Source organism: Condylura cristata, unplaced genomic scaffold, assembly GCF_000260355.1.
Source record: "Condylura cristata isolate star-nosed mole 26May11 unplaced genomic scaffold, ConCri1.0 scaffold00024, whole genome shotgun sequence".
NCBI classification, from domain to species: domain Eukaryota; kingdom Metazoa; phylum Chordata; class Mammalia; order Eulipotyphla; family Talpidae; genus Condylura; species Condylura cristata.
This window is the reverse complement of record NW_004567125.1, coordinates 26230630-26244320: the sequence shown is the minus strand read 5'-3', so window position 1 is coordinate 26244320 and position 13691 is coordinate 26230630. Positions and strand designations below refer to the sequence as shown.

Sequence of the window (13691 nt, the reverse complement as noted above, 5' to 3'; positions counted from 1 at the left end):
TGACCCGCCCGCTGCTCCCCTCAGCAGTGTACTTCATCCATCTGCCTGTTCTGCTCCCCACTCTGTTCCTGGTGAGTCCTCTCACCCTCCGCATCTCCTGCCTGTACCCCAGTTCTGTATGAATAAATAAATAAATCTTAAAAAAAATAAAATAAAATAAATCAGATTGAAGTCCTGGCCTCCCAGAAGCACGGACTTCCAGCCATCCAGCGCCTGCGGGTGCTCTCCCAAGCTGGAGTTGGATCCCAGTTGGAGTGACTGCACACCGCCTCTCTGGATGTCTGTTCACCTCGTGTCTTCAAAGAATGCTTCAGTGAGGTCTGTCACCTTTCAGAGTGACTTCTGGTCAGATTGCTCAGCTTCCCGGAGAGGTCCCCCTCCACAAAAGGTTGCCAACTGCTGTGAGTCTCTCAGCAAGACCACCCCTGTGCTGCTGCCATGTTCTAAGGGCCCTGAAAATAGAGTCCACTCTTCAAACCTCTTGTTTCCTCCAGGGAGCTTGCATCTGGGCCTTGGCCATCTCCCTCCAGCCCTCTGTAAAGACCCAAGCCTGTGCACTATCATGAGCAGGTCTTCAAACAGAAACATTTTTTCAGAGGGATGAAAAAAGCAGCAATCAGAAGTGTCTGCTGGAATTTCCGTTTCTTTGTCTTTGCCAGGGGACTTGAGGGGCAGGACATTTAGTCTTGTGGGGGAATGCAAGTCTTCCTCTGTGGCCTGTCCCCTGGGACAGTGCAGGACATTGGCCTTGCACATCAAAGGCCAGTGGGGAAGTACCTCTGACTACAGCTGGAGACTTGTGCCTTTCCTTGGAAACCTGAGAACAAAGACAAGTCACAATTCAGGGAACTGTAAAGGAAGTGTTCATAAAGCAAGCAGGAGAGTATTTTCAATCTGTTTTTCTTTTAAGATTTTTTTATTTTTTTATGCATACAAGAGCTGGGATGTAGGCCAGAGATGTGGGATGGGTGAGAGGCTTCACCAGAGACAGAGTGGGGAGCAGAACAGGCAGATCCACTGAAATACACTGCTGAGGAGAGCAGCGGGTGAGACAGGAGAGGTCTGCTGTGCCGTGTGGGTCAGCTTTCTGAATGGGGCTCAAACTCATGCTGCAGTGGCTGGTGATAGCTTCATAGCGCTGAAATTTAACCACTTGTACTACCAGTAAGGTGCCCCTGCTCCTCTTTTTAATTAGACACTTCTGCATATTCCAGCAACTCATGCCCAGGATGCTTGTTAAGTGACTATTTAGGCAGCCTTTGGAGTTGTTCATTCTGTTCACCAAGAAAATGAATTTCATGACAGGCAACTTTGTTACCATGATTAATAACTGCAACAACATGTGTAGAGGGCAAAGGGAATCGAACTGCTCTGTAAGGAAGAAACAGCAGCCAAGGAAGGAAGCAGACAGATGCTGCATGAATTCTCCTCTGCTATTTATATCTTGGGAACAATAAAGAATTCTCATAACTTTTGGCTACTGCATTTGGTTTAAGTTTACTCTTATGACATTTGGAGTGAAGACTAGTGTGCTTTAGAGCTAATGCCCGTGTCAGGAACTGTTCTACAAATGTGCCATCCAGCGAGGAGTCTGACTCTCACATACTCCTCTCCTGTGGCTGTCACACTGGATGTCAGTGGGGGTCACTGCCCATGTGTGAGATTGAGTAGGATTCTCACTGGTAGACTGTTGTCTGCCTGATCAAAAATGGAGCCCATAGTCCCACCTTCTCGGACTTCCTCATCTCTGTCCTAGGGGGCTTATCTGGTGTCCCTCCATGCAATCCATGGCACGCGGTACCAATCCCTGCCTCCAGGTAGTAGAATGTTCTGGAATGTAGACCTGTGACTCTTCCTGTCTAGACCTGCTGAGAAGAGAAGCTGGTTTTGATCCAACTTCCAGAAGAAATTTGAAAGCCGATCAATGGAATATTGGTGTCATCTCCTTACTCTCTAGTCTTTTGAAAAATGATTTTAATAATTATTTCAGATATCCATTTAATACAATAAGGTATACAAATATTAGCCATACATCTTTGTGCCCACTGTTCTATACCTATGACTTAAGTCAAATAGTTTCAAGATCCTTGGTGTTTTGCAGAAATTTGTTCCCTGTGGGCCTAGGGGTTAAGTCTCAGTGCTATCACTGCTGCAGCCTGAGTTCAATCCCCAGCCAGGGAGCTGACCCACATTGCACAAACACAGCAGACCGTTCCTGTCTCTCCTGCTGCTCCCCACATCAGTGACTCCTCCTGTTCTGCTCCCTACTCTGTCTCTGGTGGATCCTCTCACCCTCTGCCCCTCTGGTTCCCTGTGTCACCTGAGGTTCCTCTATGCTTTGTTTAACACATTTTTCCCCTCGAACATTTCTGAGCAGTCTCTCTTTTAGGGTTTCCTGCTTTTGGAGAAGCAGGCACTTCTTAACATTCAAGTAAGAACAAAAATCATTGTGGATTGGATTTAGTGAAATCCTGTTTGCTGAAATGGCCATCTGTGGGGGAAGTAGTGCATCTCTTCACTTGCTCCTGTCAGGATTATGGTGCTAGAGGCCTCTCTGCAAAGACTGACAGCTACCCCTCCCAGAAGGCACTGCGGGATTGCCGATAAGACCTAAGTACTTTGACTTCCATGTAAGAGTCGGACGCCTCTATTTTCCCATGACTTACTATTTGTCCTGCCCTTCTTCCTTCCTTTCTTCTTGTTTTAATTTTGATCACTGTGGTATTTAAAAGATCAGGATTAGGTGCTGGATTTTGTTCAAGACCTTTTTAGCATTTACAGAGACATTGATATTATTTTTCTTCAGTTCTGTCAATATACTGAATTATATTAATGGATTTCCTTTGTATTGAACAATCCTATAGACCATGCTGTGTAAGGTTTTCTTAACAGGATGTTAGATTCTGCTTAGTAATACTTTCTTTAAGAGTTTTGCAGCAAATTCTTAACAAGATATTGATTATAGTTATGTGTGTGTGTGTATGTATTTTCTTCAGATATCGCTATCATTATCCTATTGCTATATTAAAAAATTGGAATTTTCCACCATTTCTTGACCTCTCCTTCCCCACCCTGGGTTCTGAAAAATAAAGAACAATGTTGACAATATCCAGCCTATTAAGATTTGATAGAATTGTTCCTGTGAAACCATCTCTGAATTTGATGTTTTCTTTTTTATTTCTTTCATGAAAAATATTCTTTTTATCTTTAGATCGGTACTAAACATCAGTTTTGCTAACATGAATCTTCCTAGGAAAACTTCTATTTTTTTCTTCTTTTTAAATTTATTCTTATGAGTTGGGCAAAGTAATTGCTTATGATATATTATAATTTTTCTTCCATATCCATCATATTCCTTCATATTTTTGTCATATTTTTAATATATGTTACATTTATATTAGATATAGATGCATATGTAATACCTTGATTAGGCTCAACTGGTGATTGGTCTTTTGTTGCTTTTTCTCAAAAATGCAGTATTGGTTACCTATTGTACTCATTTTCTAAATTATACTCTATGGCTTTCTATTTTGATCTCTATTTTTCTTTCTTTAGGTCTGTTTTATTGCTTTTTCCTTAGCTTTTTGAGTAGGAATTTAACTCACTTATTTTTATTAGTCTAAGGATCTAAAACTAAATTTTCCCTGACCTCTGCTTTAATTGTATCCTGAAATTCTGGTATGTAGTGTTTTTGGTACTTATATTGAGAAGTTCTAAAATTGATCTGTATTTCTTATGTCACTTCATACTTTTTATAATGGAGTATTACGGGATTTAAATTTTATTATTGATCTCTAATTTTATTGCATTGTGGTCAGAGAATGCTGTTGATGTTTCATATATAATCATTGGTCATATTTCCTGAATGTTCTGGGAGCACTTGAGAAGGAAGTGTGGTCTTTATTATTGTGTTCTGTACCCACTCTGTATTTATGCTTTCCCTGTTTGCTTCTCGCTTTTCCAATTGACTGGTATAGCTTCATTTGTAACCGTCTTGTATAACTTTATTTTAGATGTGTGTCTTACGTATAACCTGAGTTTGCTTTGTGATATAATTTGAAAATATTTTTGTGTTAATGAATACGTGAAGCTCCTTTACAAATGGATATTTGTTGAAATCGCAAAGTAGAAAGAAACAAATTTTCATATTCATTATCTGAAGGTTTTGATGGTAAATTAATACAAAATAGATAACAGGTACTTGAGATCTGAATTTTACATTGGCGCTGTTATGTTGATTTTTCCCTTTAGTGCCTGTGACCAAAAGTAACCATGACTAGAAACATTATTAAGACTTGAAAATTGATTTGAAATGAAAAATGCAACTGAATTATTACTTAAATTGATGGTAATTATTAGTCAAGCTAAAATGCAAACTTTATTCTTGGATAACTAAATATTAAACCAAATAAAAAACAATCCCAGGGAGGTTTATTAGCTTATTCTGGGTTAATTTATTGTATACATACAACCACTTACTGATTGTAATATTGGCTGATTGGCTGTCCCTGTTTAAGGATTTGACGACATAAAGATGATTTCAAGCAGTGTCTCGTGCTTCAGAAAGTTCAGTCCATGAGGGAATCACTTTCCTGTATACCAAACCTTCGAGTAGGGTCTGTGGATTTCCTCGTCTTCTGAATGATATGGCTGCTCTCTCTCATGCAGGGCCGCCACAGATCACAATGTGGATAACACGACAGAGATACTCAGGGAGTGGTTGAAAAACGTACAAAAAGCCTATCACTACGTGGAGTGGAGACCGATGGAGGAACCTGAGTGAGTAGAGCGTGAACATTTTTTGAACTTTCTTTCCTCCCTCAACCATTTTACAGCCTTGTAGGCTTCCAGTGTGAAGGCCACTTGACTCCAACTAGTTGTTCTCTGAACCCATTTAGTCACCTCTCCTCCTTTGACGGCGCCTCATTATTTCTCTCTTCTTACTCCTGCAGCTACCAGTCACATTCATGGCCATTAGTAAATCAGCACAGCAGTGTCTGCTGTAAAATATTGATATTATCTGTCCATATTTTTGAGTATAAACATTGACGTGAGAGATGAAGTGAAATGTCTATCTACTTATTTTTTATAGATTTACTTTTATTTATTTATGAATACAGGAATTGTGGTGTAGGGGCCAGAGGTGCGGGAGTGAGGAGGTTCACCAGAGACAGAGCAGGGAGCAGAACTGGAAGATCTATGGAAGTTTACTACTGAGGGGAGAAGTGGGAGAGGTCTGCTGCACCATGTGGGTCAGTTTCATGGCCAAGGTCAAACTCAGGCTACAGAGGTGATAGTGCTGAGACTTAACCCCTAAGCCACCAGGGAGGTCCTCTGTCTATTTATTTTCAACATACACTTTGATTTTCACTTGGTATGCCTTGGTGATCATTCCACAGCAATAGTTAAGGAGGTTTCTGATTTTTGTCTGACCCCATAATATCCATTGTATGGATGCACCATATTATTTAATCAATCCCCTATTGACAGATATTTAGATTGTTTCCATTCTTGACCACAGCAAGTTTCTAAGTTGCTTTCATAAAGTCACCTTCCAGACCACAATCAAGTCAGTCTTCCTCAAATACTAACGATGTGGTTTAATTTCCCTGTTAAAAGAATTCCAGTGACCCTCAAGTACCTACAGAACAAAGTTCCTACACCTCAGACATAGTTTTTAAAAGATTGCCTACACTCAGCACCAATACTATGTACCCATTGCTCAGGCTTATCCCCCAAACTGATTTTTCCAGAATTTTCTTTTACTTGTAACCCCACCCCAGCCTCTTGGCTATGCAGGTTTACTCTCCTTTGCTTCTTTGCTAGCAACTCACATCCCAACTTCCACCTATTATAGCAAGCTGCTCCTAGTCCAGTGAAAGCAGAAAGATTAGCTTTCTTGTAATATTTGTGGTACTTATTTTCTATAGTAAGCAGACACAACAATACACTTAACTTTGTTAATTAACTGTGATTTGTGCACTTTGTCTAAATAACTTTTGGGTTCTTTCATAGGACCTAGAGTTAACAAATATTTTATATTTCCCTCCAGTGCTAAGGTACTTGGCAGACACTAAATTCATACTCATTGGGTGAACAAATGACAGCATGAATAAATGTGTTAAAAACTTATTATTGTAAATGCTCCCAAGGTTACTGCATGACAGCTTCAGGAATTGTAGAGGTGGAATGAATTGAGTTGCTTGAATTTTTGCCCAGGGTAAGTCATTTATTGAAAACCAATTTTATACAATAATAATAATAATAAATGTCACTGCAGAGCAATATTTTTTCCTTCTTTATAATACGTTTATTATAAATCCCAGCATATGGTCCATATAAATATATGGCAATGAAATCTGAACACTATAAAAGATGTTTATCACTGTGTATACTAGGTTTTGACCTAATTCAAAATGGCCTCGAAGGACTTTGCGTCCCTACCTGGCATCCTGGCAGCTTTCTCTGTAGCCAGATTGTGACTATTAGATTCTAGGCCAAGGTCAGTGTGAGAACTATTAAGGAAGGCATTTTTTGGGCAATGTATTCAGGAAAAACAAGATCTTCACTGATTTTCATTGCAGTAATAATTGAGGAAGACATTCTAGAGAATTTCTGTACAGCACATGGTTTTATTAATCTTACCTGTATGGTTAAGGTCTTACTGTTTTTGTGTTGTTTTCATTCACTGAAGCGAATACAAATTCACTGACCAAAAAGTTACAAGAACTGAAAATGGTGGCTAGGTATTGATGCCCACACCAACTAGGAGGCTTCAGGAAGGTTCTCAGGGTGCCAAGTCACTTGACTCTGATCATGTCAAACTCCTGTCCTTGCTGTTTGGTGATGTTGACAGAGAGCCCAAGGAATTATGCAGCTTCTCACTAACCTCACTTTACTTGGGATAAATCAATGTGTTAGGCTCAGTGGAATCACATACTGAGACAAAACCAAGGAAATTGACCTTTTATTTTTCCTGAAAAGTGCTATTTTTATGCTGCAAAATTTCCAAATACATAATTTGATGGAAGAATGTATTTCTAAAAATATGTAGGAACATGAGCTTTGGGGTGATGCCCCGATTCTAGCCTTGACTTTGTCCCTTATTAATTGTGTAACATAAGACAAATGACTTAACTGCTCTACACGAATTTCCTTCTCTACAAATTGGGAGAATGGTAGCACTCACCTGGTAGGGACTCAGTAGATTCTTGTTAGAATGCACTGAAATAGTTCATATAAAGTGTCTTGTGTATGGTTAGCAGCAAGTTCCATAATCTCTCCTCACTCCAGTCTTCTTATCTGTAATTTGGGGATGATGACAATAGGACCGACTTGCAAGGTTTGGTAGAAGATGAAATGAAATGAATTAGTTCATACTAACATTTAGGACAGAGCCTGGAATACAGAGATATTTAGATCATGATAAGCCATGATTATCGGTGTTGTTTTAGGTCTTATCCTGATGAAATTGGACCAAAGCACTGGCCAAGTTCCCGCTTTGCCCATGTGATGAAGCTACGACAGGCAGCCCTTCGAACTGCGAGGGAAAAGTGGTCAGACTACATTCTGGTAAAACAGACGTTTAATTCCTTAACAGCTGCTCTTTAGAAGGTGTCCAAATTCATTGTCCAAAACCTCAAACTGCAGTAATAATCAAAATGACCCTTTGCTTAGGCACTGTCTCCTCCACTTTAAATAAAGACACAGAGGATAATTGGGGAACTGATGCTGGAAAACCTGGAACTCATCTCAGACAGCCCTACCCTGTCATGCATTTTCAGTGAATAAGTGACTAACCTCTTGAATTATGCAATCTTTCTTCATATAAAATGCAAAAGAAGCAATTTTTTGTTCTTCACGAATGCTGTAGATAGAGCAATATAAATTGCCATAGCTTTTTGGAAAAAAAATTTTGCAGATATGAGAAATTATAGAAAAATATTGAAATGAACATTTCCACGACTCAATTCCTCACTGCTCCTGAGTGATTTGGGAAATGGCATCTCTTGCTTGGCTTTTTGGTTGCTTCTGTTTACTGGGTTTTTTTTTGTTTGTTTGTTTTTTTAAAAGTTGGGTAGCTTTTTTTTTTTTTTTTAAAGATTTATTTATTTGTACATACAGAACTGGGGTACAGGCCAGAGGCTCAGGGGCGGTGAGAGACTTCACCAGAGACAGAGTGGGGAACAGAACAGGCAGATCGACGAAGTACACTGCTGAGGGGAGCAGCGGGCGGGTCAGGAGAGGTCTGCCACGCCATGTGGTCACCTCCGGGGCAGGCGGGAATCGAACTCATGCGGAAGTGGCTTTAGCTTCGTAGTGCAGTGCTTTAACCCGCTGCGCCACCAGGGAGGGCCCGTTTACTGGGTTTTTAATGAGAATTTCTCTCCATGAATAGGCTCTCATTTTCCTTAGAACTTTGAGCATGGCCCCCCCGAAATTCAGGACTTGATGCTAGGAATCAGTGTTATAGCCATCCTCATCCAATGTGGAGGGAAAAGGTGGGGGGAGGGTGGGGGGAGGGAGGAGGAGGAGGAAGGCACTTCTAAGCAACTGTAACTACAGTATCCACCTCCCTTTTGAAAACTGACCAAGGCTTTTTTCTCCACAGGTTGATGGGAACCAAGTTCTTCCTTTGTGATCCCTCAAAATCCATTTACTTCTTTTGGCACATGGCAAATCCAGCACAACATTAGAAGCAATCCCAATAATGCAAAGTTGTATAGTTACAGTCATCAGATGGGCTTCCGCTGCTACCAGACTCTTGACCTATGTCCATCTGTAGTCCCGCAACCACAAAAGAAAGCTCAGTCATTTATCACTCACTTTCAATACAAATACTAAACTTTCAGTATTTAATATCGTACAGCTTTGTAAATATCATTGAAATGTACAAATGCTGAATCACAGAAGTTTTGGTAAAAAGATTGCCTGTCATGAAAATGAAAGCTTCTGATTTGTTTTGTAGGTGTGGTAAAACATACAGAGCATGAAATCTATATTTTAGTCATTTTGAAGTATAAGTTTTAAAAAGTAGAGTTTAATGTGCTTATTTTATAAGCTAGGAATATTGTTGTTACTGTTCCTGTAATGTATTAATGTTATTATGGATTTCTTTTTCTTAAGATTTGTTTTATTTATTTATGCATATAAAAACTAGGGTGTATGCTAGAGGTGTGGGGGGTGAGAGGATTCGTCAGAGAAAGAGTGGGGAGCAGAACAGGTGGATTGACTGAAATACACTGCTGAGGGGAGCAGTGGGAGAGACAGGAGAGGTCTGCTGTGCAATGTTGGTCAGCTCCCTGACCGGGGATTGAACTGGTACTGCAGTAGCTGAGGATAGCTTCACCTTGAGACACCAGAGAAACCCTGATCATGGATTTCTAAGAAGGAGAAATAGCTTCATAGGTAAACATGAGTTGATAGAATGTACTTTAAATAAAATTTCTATTTCTAATATTAAAGTAGCATTAATGGTCTGTTTGGAGCTATTTTGGCATCATTATGGATGACCTGCCATAGGTTTATCCATTTGAAACTATAGCAGATTGTCAATAAATGTTTTTGAATGGCTCTTTAAGGATTAGGAGCCATTAATATCTTGACTTAAACCACTAGCCAATATATCAGTTGGGTCCTCGTTGAGTGTGAGCCCAGTCTGGTAATAGCAACTCATTGCTCGGTGCCCTTGCCAAGCAGAACATTTTGATGTCCAACCTCCTACATTCCCCTAAAATAGCCACCCTCCTGCAACTGAACTCCATAAAAAGAGCATAAGTGACATTTCTATGTCATGAGGGCCCCAACTCTGAGTACCCTTAAGAATTAAAAAATTAGGATGAAAATATCCTCATGAGCTTGATCTTAGAAGTTTTAAATTAACCAATAAAGCTTGCTGAGATTTGTGCATTTTTCCCCCTCTATTTTGAGCAGGTTTCTGTTGTGAGTGCAGGACTGGAGATGGACTTAGGGCAAGAGTCTGGTAACAGCAGATACCAATCAGCTTAATGAAACAATGCAAGCTTTGCATTATTACAGTGATTTCTAGTGCTCTGCTAGATTTTCTCTGTGCCAAAGAATTAAATGGATTTTAAGAATCACAGATGAAGAACTTGGTTCCCATCAACTTGTGAGGAACCTCATTTCTGTGCTGCAATTGAATTGTGGGGTTACTTTTGAATGCATTATGGACAAGTCCTGCTTCACCTGACATGATCCCTTTTTCTCCCTAGTTCATAGATGTTGACAATTTCCTGACTAATCCACAGACACTCAGTCTAATGATGGCAGAGAACAAGACCATCGTGGCCCCCATGCTGGAGTCTCGGGGCCTGTACTCTAACTTCTGGTGCGGAATCACTCCTCAGGCAAGTGTTCGGCTCAGGAATTCAGGCTGTGAGTTATAACAAGGCAGCCACGTGTTGACCAGGGGCTTGTTAGCCTTTCCCTTGTTTTCTCCCTGGGTGGTGCACCCACCGTGTCACTGGAATAGGCATTTTCAGGAGAGCAGGTGAATCCAGCCCAGTGCCCAGCCCAGGGGCACCTGCATATTAAAGAATTAGAAAGAAAATGCTCGAAGGCGCTTTATCTTAGAAGTTTAAAAATTAGCCAACAAAGCTTGCTAGGATTCATACACTTTTTTTGTCCCTAATTCCAACATTAAAAAAAAAAATTCTTGTCATTAAACTAATATAAGAATGCTACAGGAAGATTTGGAGATTTGAAAGGAATTTTTAAAATTCATGGTAATCCTCACCATTCTGATATCATAGCTAACTGCTGTGCCTTTAATGCCAACTCAGTGACTAGAATGTAGCCTACCTAATCTTTCTCATCGTTTACAAAGTTTTAAGTACCTGTAACTTTTAACTATTATACTGACCATCATGATTATTCTTTTTTTGTATTTAATTTTTAGCAGGTTGACATTATTGTGAAATTATTGTGTCAATGGGTATAAAGATTTTGATAACCTCTGATTTGCTGCCAAATTGGTTTCCACAAAAATTCTAAAAATTGCAATTGCTTTGATAGTTTATTTTTACAAAACTCAAGCTACAAGCACCATTTTAAATGTCTACTTTTTCTCTTTTTCACTTTTTTTTTCTATGATATTTCCAAAATCTAGAGGCCTTTTATGGGAAAAACTTAATAAATCTGATTATATTTTTAATTCATTAATGCATTAGAGAGATAAACTGATCAATGTAATATATTTACCAATGTTTTGAGGGGGAGGGGGTAGAAATGTGTGGTAATCTGGCTTGATACTCAAAGGGCTTGATTTTGAATTTTTCTTTTATGTTTGGTTTAGTTTGGGATGAAAAATGCAGTCAGTATTGAACTGGTAAGTGGCTGCTAGAAAGGAGACTCCTCATTGTACCATTAGCCAGTTTTCATAGTGTAAATACCCATCCGATCATGCAGTTTTAAATGTTGGTTACGCTGAGGGTAATGTTGAGTGCGTTGCAGTATAGCCACCAATATATAATTCTTAAAATATGCCAAAATGCTAGCTGAGATGTTGTTAGAATGATGGGGATTAACATTATGGGGGGTTTTGCTTTTATAGATTTTAAGCTACCAACGTTTCAACATGTCAGCTGGTTTGCAGAATTCACGAGAAATTACAATCATTGGGTCTAGCACGCTATCAGATGAGATATTTCTTTTGTTGCAATTACTCCTGTAATTTCAAATATTCTTGACGTATCTTATTATCCTCATCACTTTTAGAGGAGCATTAAGTTCATATTAATAAAAGCCATTCATTTCCTTGGTGAGAAAATGCTACGCTATGTTTTAAGAGGTTAGGCACTGACACCAGCAACTAGGGTGGATTAACTTACTGAACTAAGCCCCCAGGTTTATATGACCTTCTTATTTGCTTTAATCATTAAACAGAAGCAGAGCAATGTGTCAGTTGATTTGCACAGCAAAGTAACATGTGCACCAGTGAGTGACATTTCACCTTCTAGTTTTGGCTTCTGGTAGGATAGGACCAGGGGCAGCTGGTAACTTCAGCAGCCTCAGGCCAGCCCTGGCCTCCAGAGCCTTTGCAAAGACACACAAACAAAATGACCCTGGTTTCCTGACAGTGACAGGAATTTATTACCAACAACACTCAATTAATGTGGAAAAACAGACACACCTACTGCCTCCACCTGCCTGTAGGATGCATATTCATTCTCTTTCTGCTGCCTTCCTTGCTATTCCAGAGTGGTTTAATACCAGACCACTAAGAGATGGATAAGATGACTGGGGTTCACATCTTCTAAGTCTTAGTTTGTGCCACTCTACCTCACAGATGGTCAGTCTTAGGGTTAGCTCAGCTGGACACTCTTCTAGGCATTGAACAAAATAACTAAAGCAGGAGAAGAGGCTGCAGTGACAATGAACAGGAAGTAAAGTGATTGCTTAATCATGTGTGAGAACCGAGGCATCCAACACGTGCTGTGCCCTTCACAGTGCTGGACTTGTGAAGTCGCACCACTCCATGAGCCTGCCATTCTTTGCCTAGAACATTCTGGAAGTGCCTGTCAAAGATCCCATCTATTTTAAGTATGTTTTGTTGAGATATGTCTTCACCTTTTCTCAAATGAACTTGAGATTTGGCGATATAATTGGCACCATCAGAGAGTGGCGTGCCAGACTCTGTCCCCATGAGAGTTAAGACTGGGCTGGCTCTTTCGGCTCTCCCTCCAGCACCTAACACAGTCCTTGCCTGGAGGATGGCAGCCCTTAGGAAATGCCTGTGGGATGAACAGTTGAATTTAGAGATTTGGAAGGAAGACAGACTGGCCTCCATGAATCTGTATGTTCAACACCAACAAGTATGGGAATTGATTGTCATATGTGCTTGCTCTCAAGGAAGATTGAAGAGGTGTCTTCCAAAAGCAAAGTGCCTTGGTGGCACCACCAGAATATGGAATAGGTAACTGCATTGAACAAAGATCTCATTTATAGATTTGTACCCAGTTGGCCTTGGAACACAGCTTTGAGCTATGTGGATCCACGTATACATGGTTTATTCATGGTTCTTCGTTCATGGATTTAAGTAATCTCAAATGTTAGCTGATTGTATCCTCAGTGCAGAATCAAAATATACCAACACTGACAATAAATTATACAAAAATTTTTGACTGTGTGTTGCATTGACAATACCACACCAGTAAACAGAAGTCATGAAGCAAGTGGTACAACACAGGATGCTGCTGAAAGAGTAAGATCCTGGCCTTTTCATTGCTAGAAAAATAATACAGCATCAAATAGGCATGATAGGAACAAAGACAAAAAAAATAGACATGATAGGATAAACAATGTGCATATGTATTTAGGGTTTCCAGGGGAAGGTGAGTCTGCTGACAAGGCATTTTTTTAATCTGCTTGATGCCTGGTGTTGAGATGGAAACTATACCCTGGGTCCCCTACTCATGGTTCCAGTCTTCGTGATAAGGCTTGAGCTGCTTGCCCTGGGAGGCAGGGTCATGCATCAGTCATTCCCCCACTCAAGCATTCTGGTCATACCTCATAATGCACACCCATTGTTCCAGGATAATCAAACATCCTGCTTTTGTTACATTTGAGCCTTGTAGGCTCTGGAATCTTACATTCTTTTAGGTCGCATAATTAGTTGACTGGATTGTTCAGATGTTGTACTGGCACAACTGCATATAACCAAAATGGTGGCC

The 13691-nt window shown here is 40.0% G+C and overlaps 1 protein-coding gene across 1 annotated transcript in view; it reads left to right on the top strand.

Moving 5' to 3' along the window:
• COLGALT2 (collagen beta(1-O)galactosyltransferase 2) overlaps window positions 1-13691 on the top strand; it is a 102241-nt gene that overhangs the window by 51192 nt on the left and 37358 nt on the right. The window contains exons 2-4 of the mRNA XM_012728921.1: window positions 4669-4779; window positions 7455-7572; window positions 10233-10395. Coding sequence (XP_012584375.1) covers window positions 4669-4779; window positions 7455-7572; window positions 10233-10395 — 392 coding nt within the window. The remainder of the gene's footprint in view (window positions 1-4668; window positions 4780-7454; window positions 7573-10232; window positions 10396-13691) is intronic.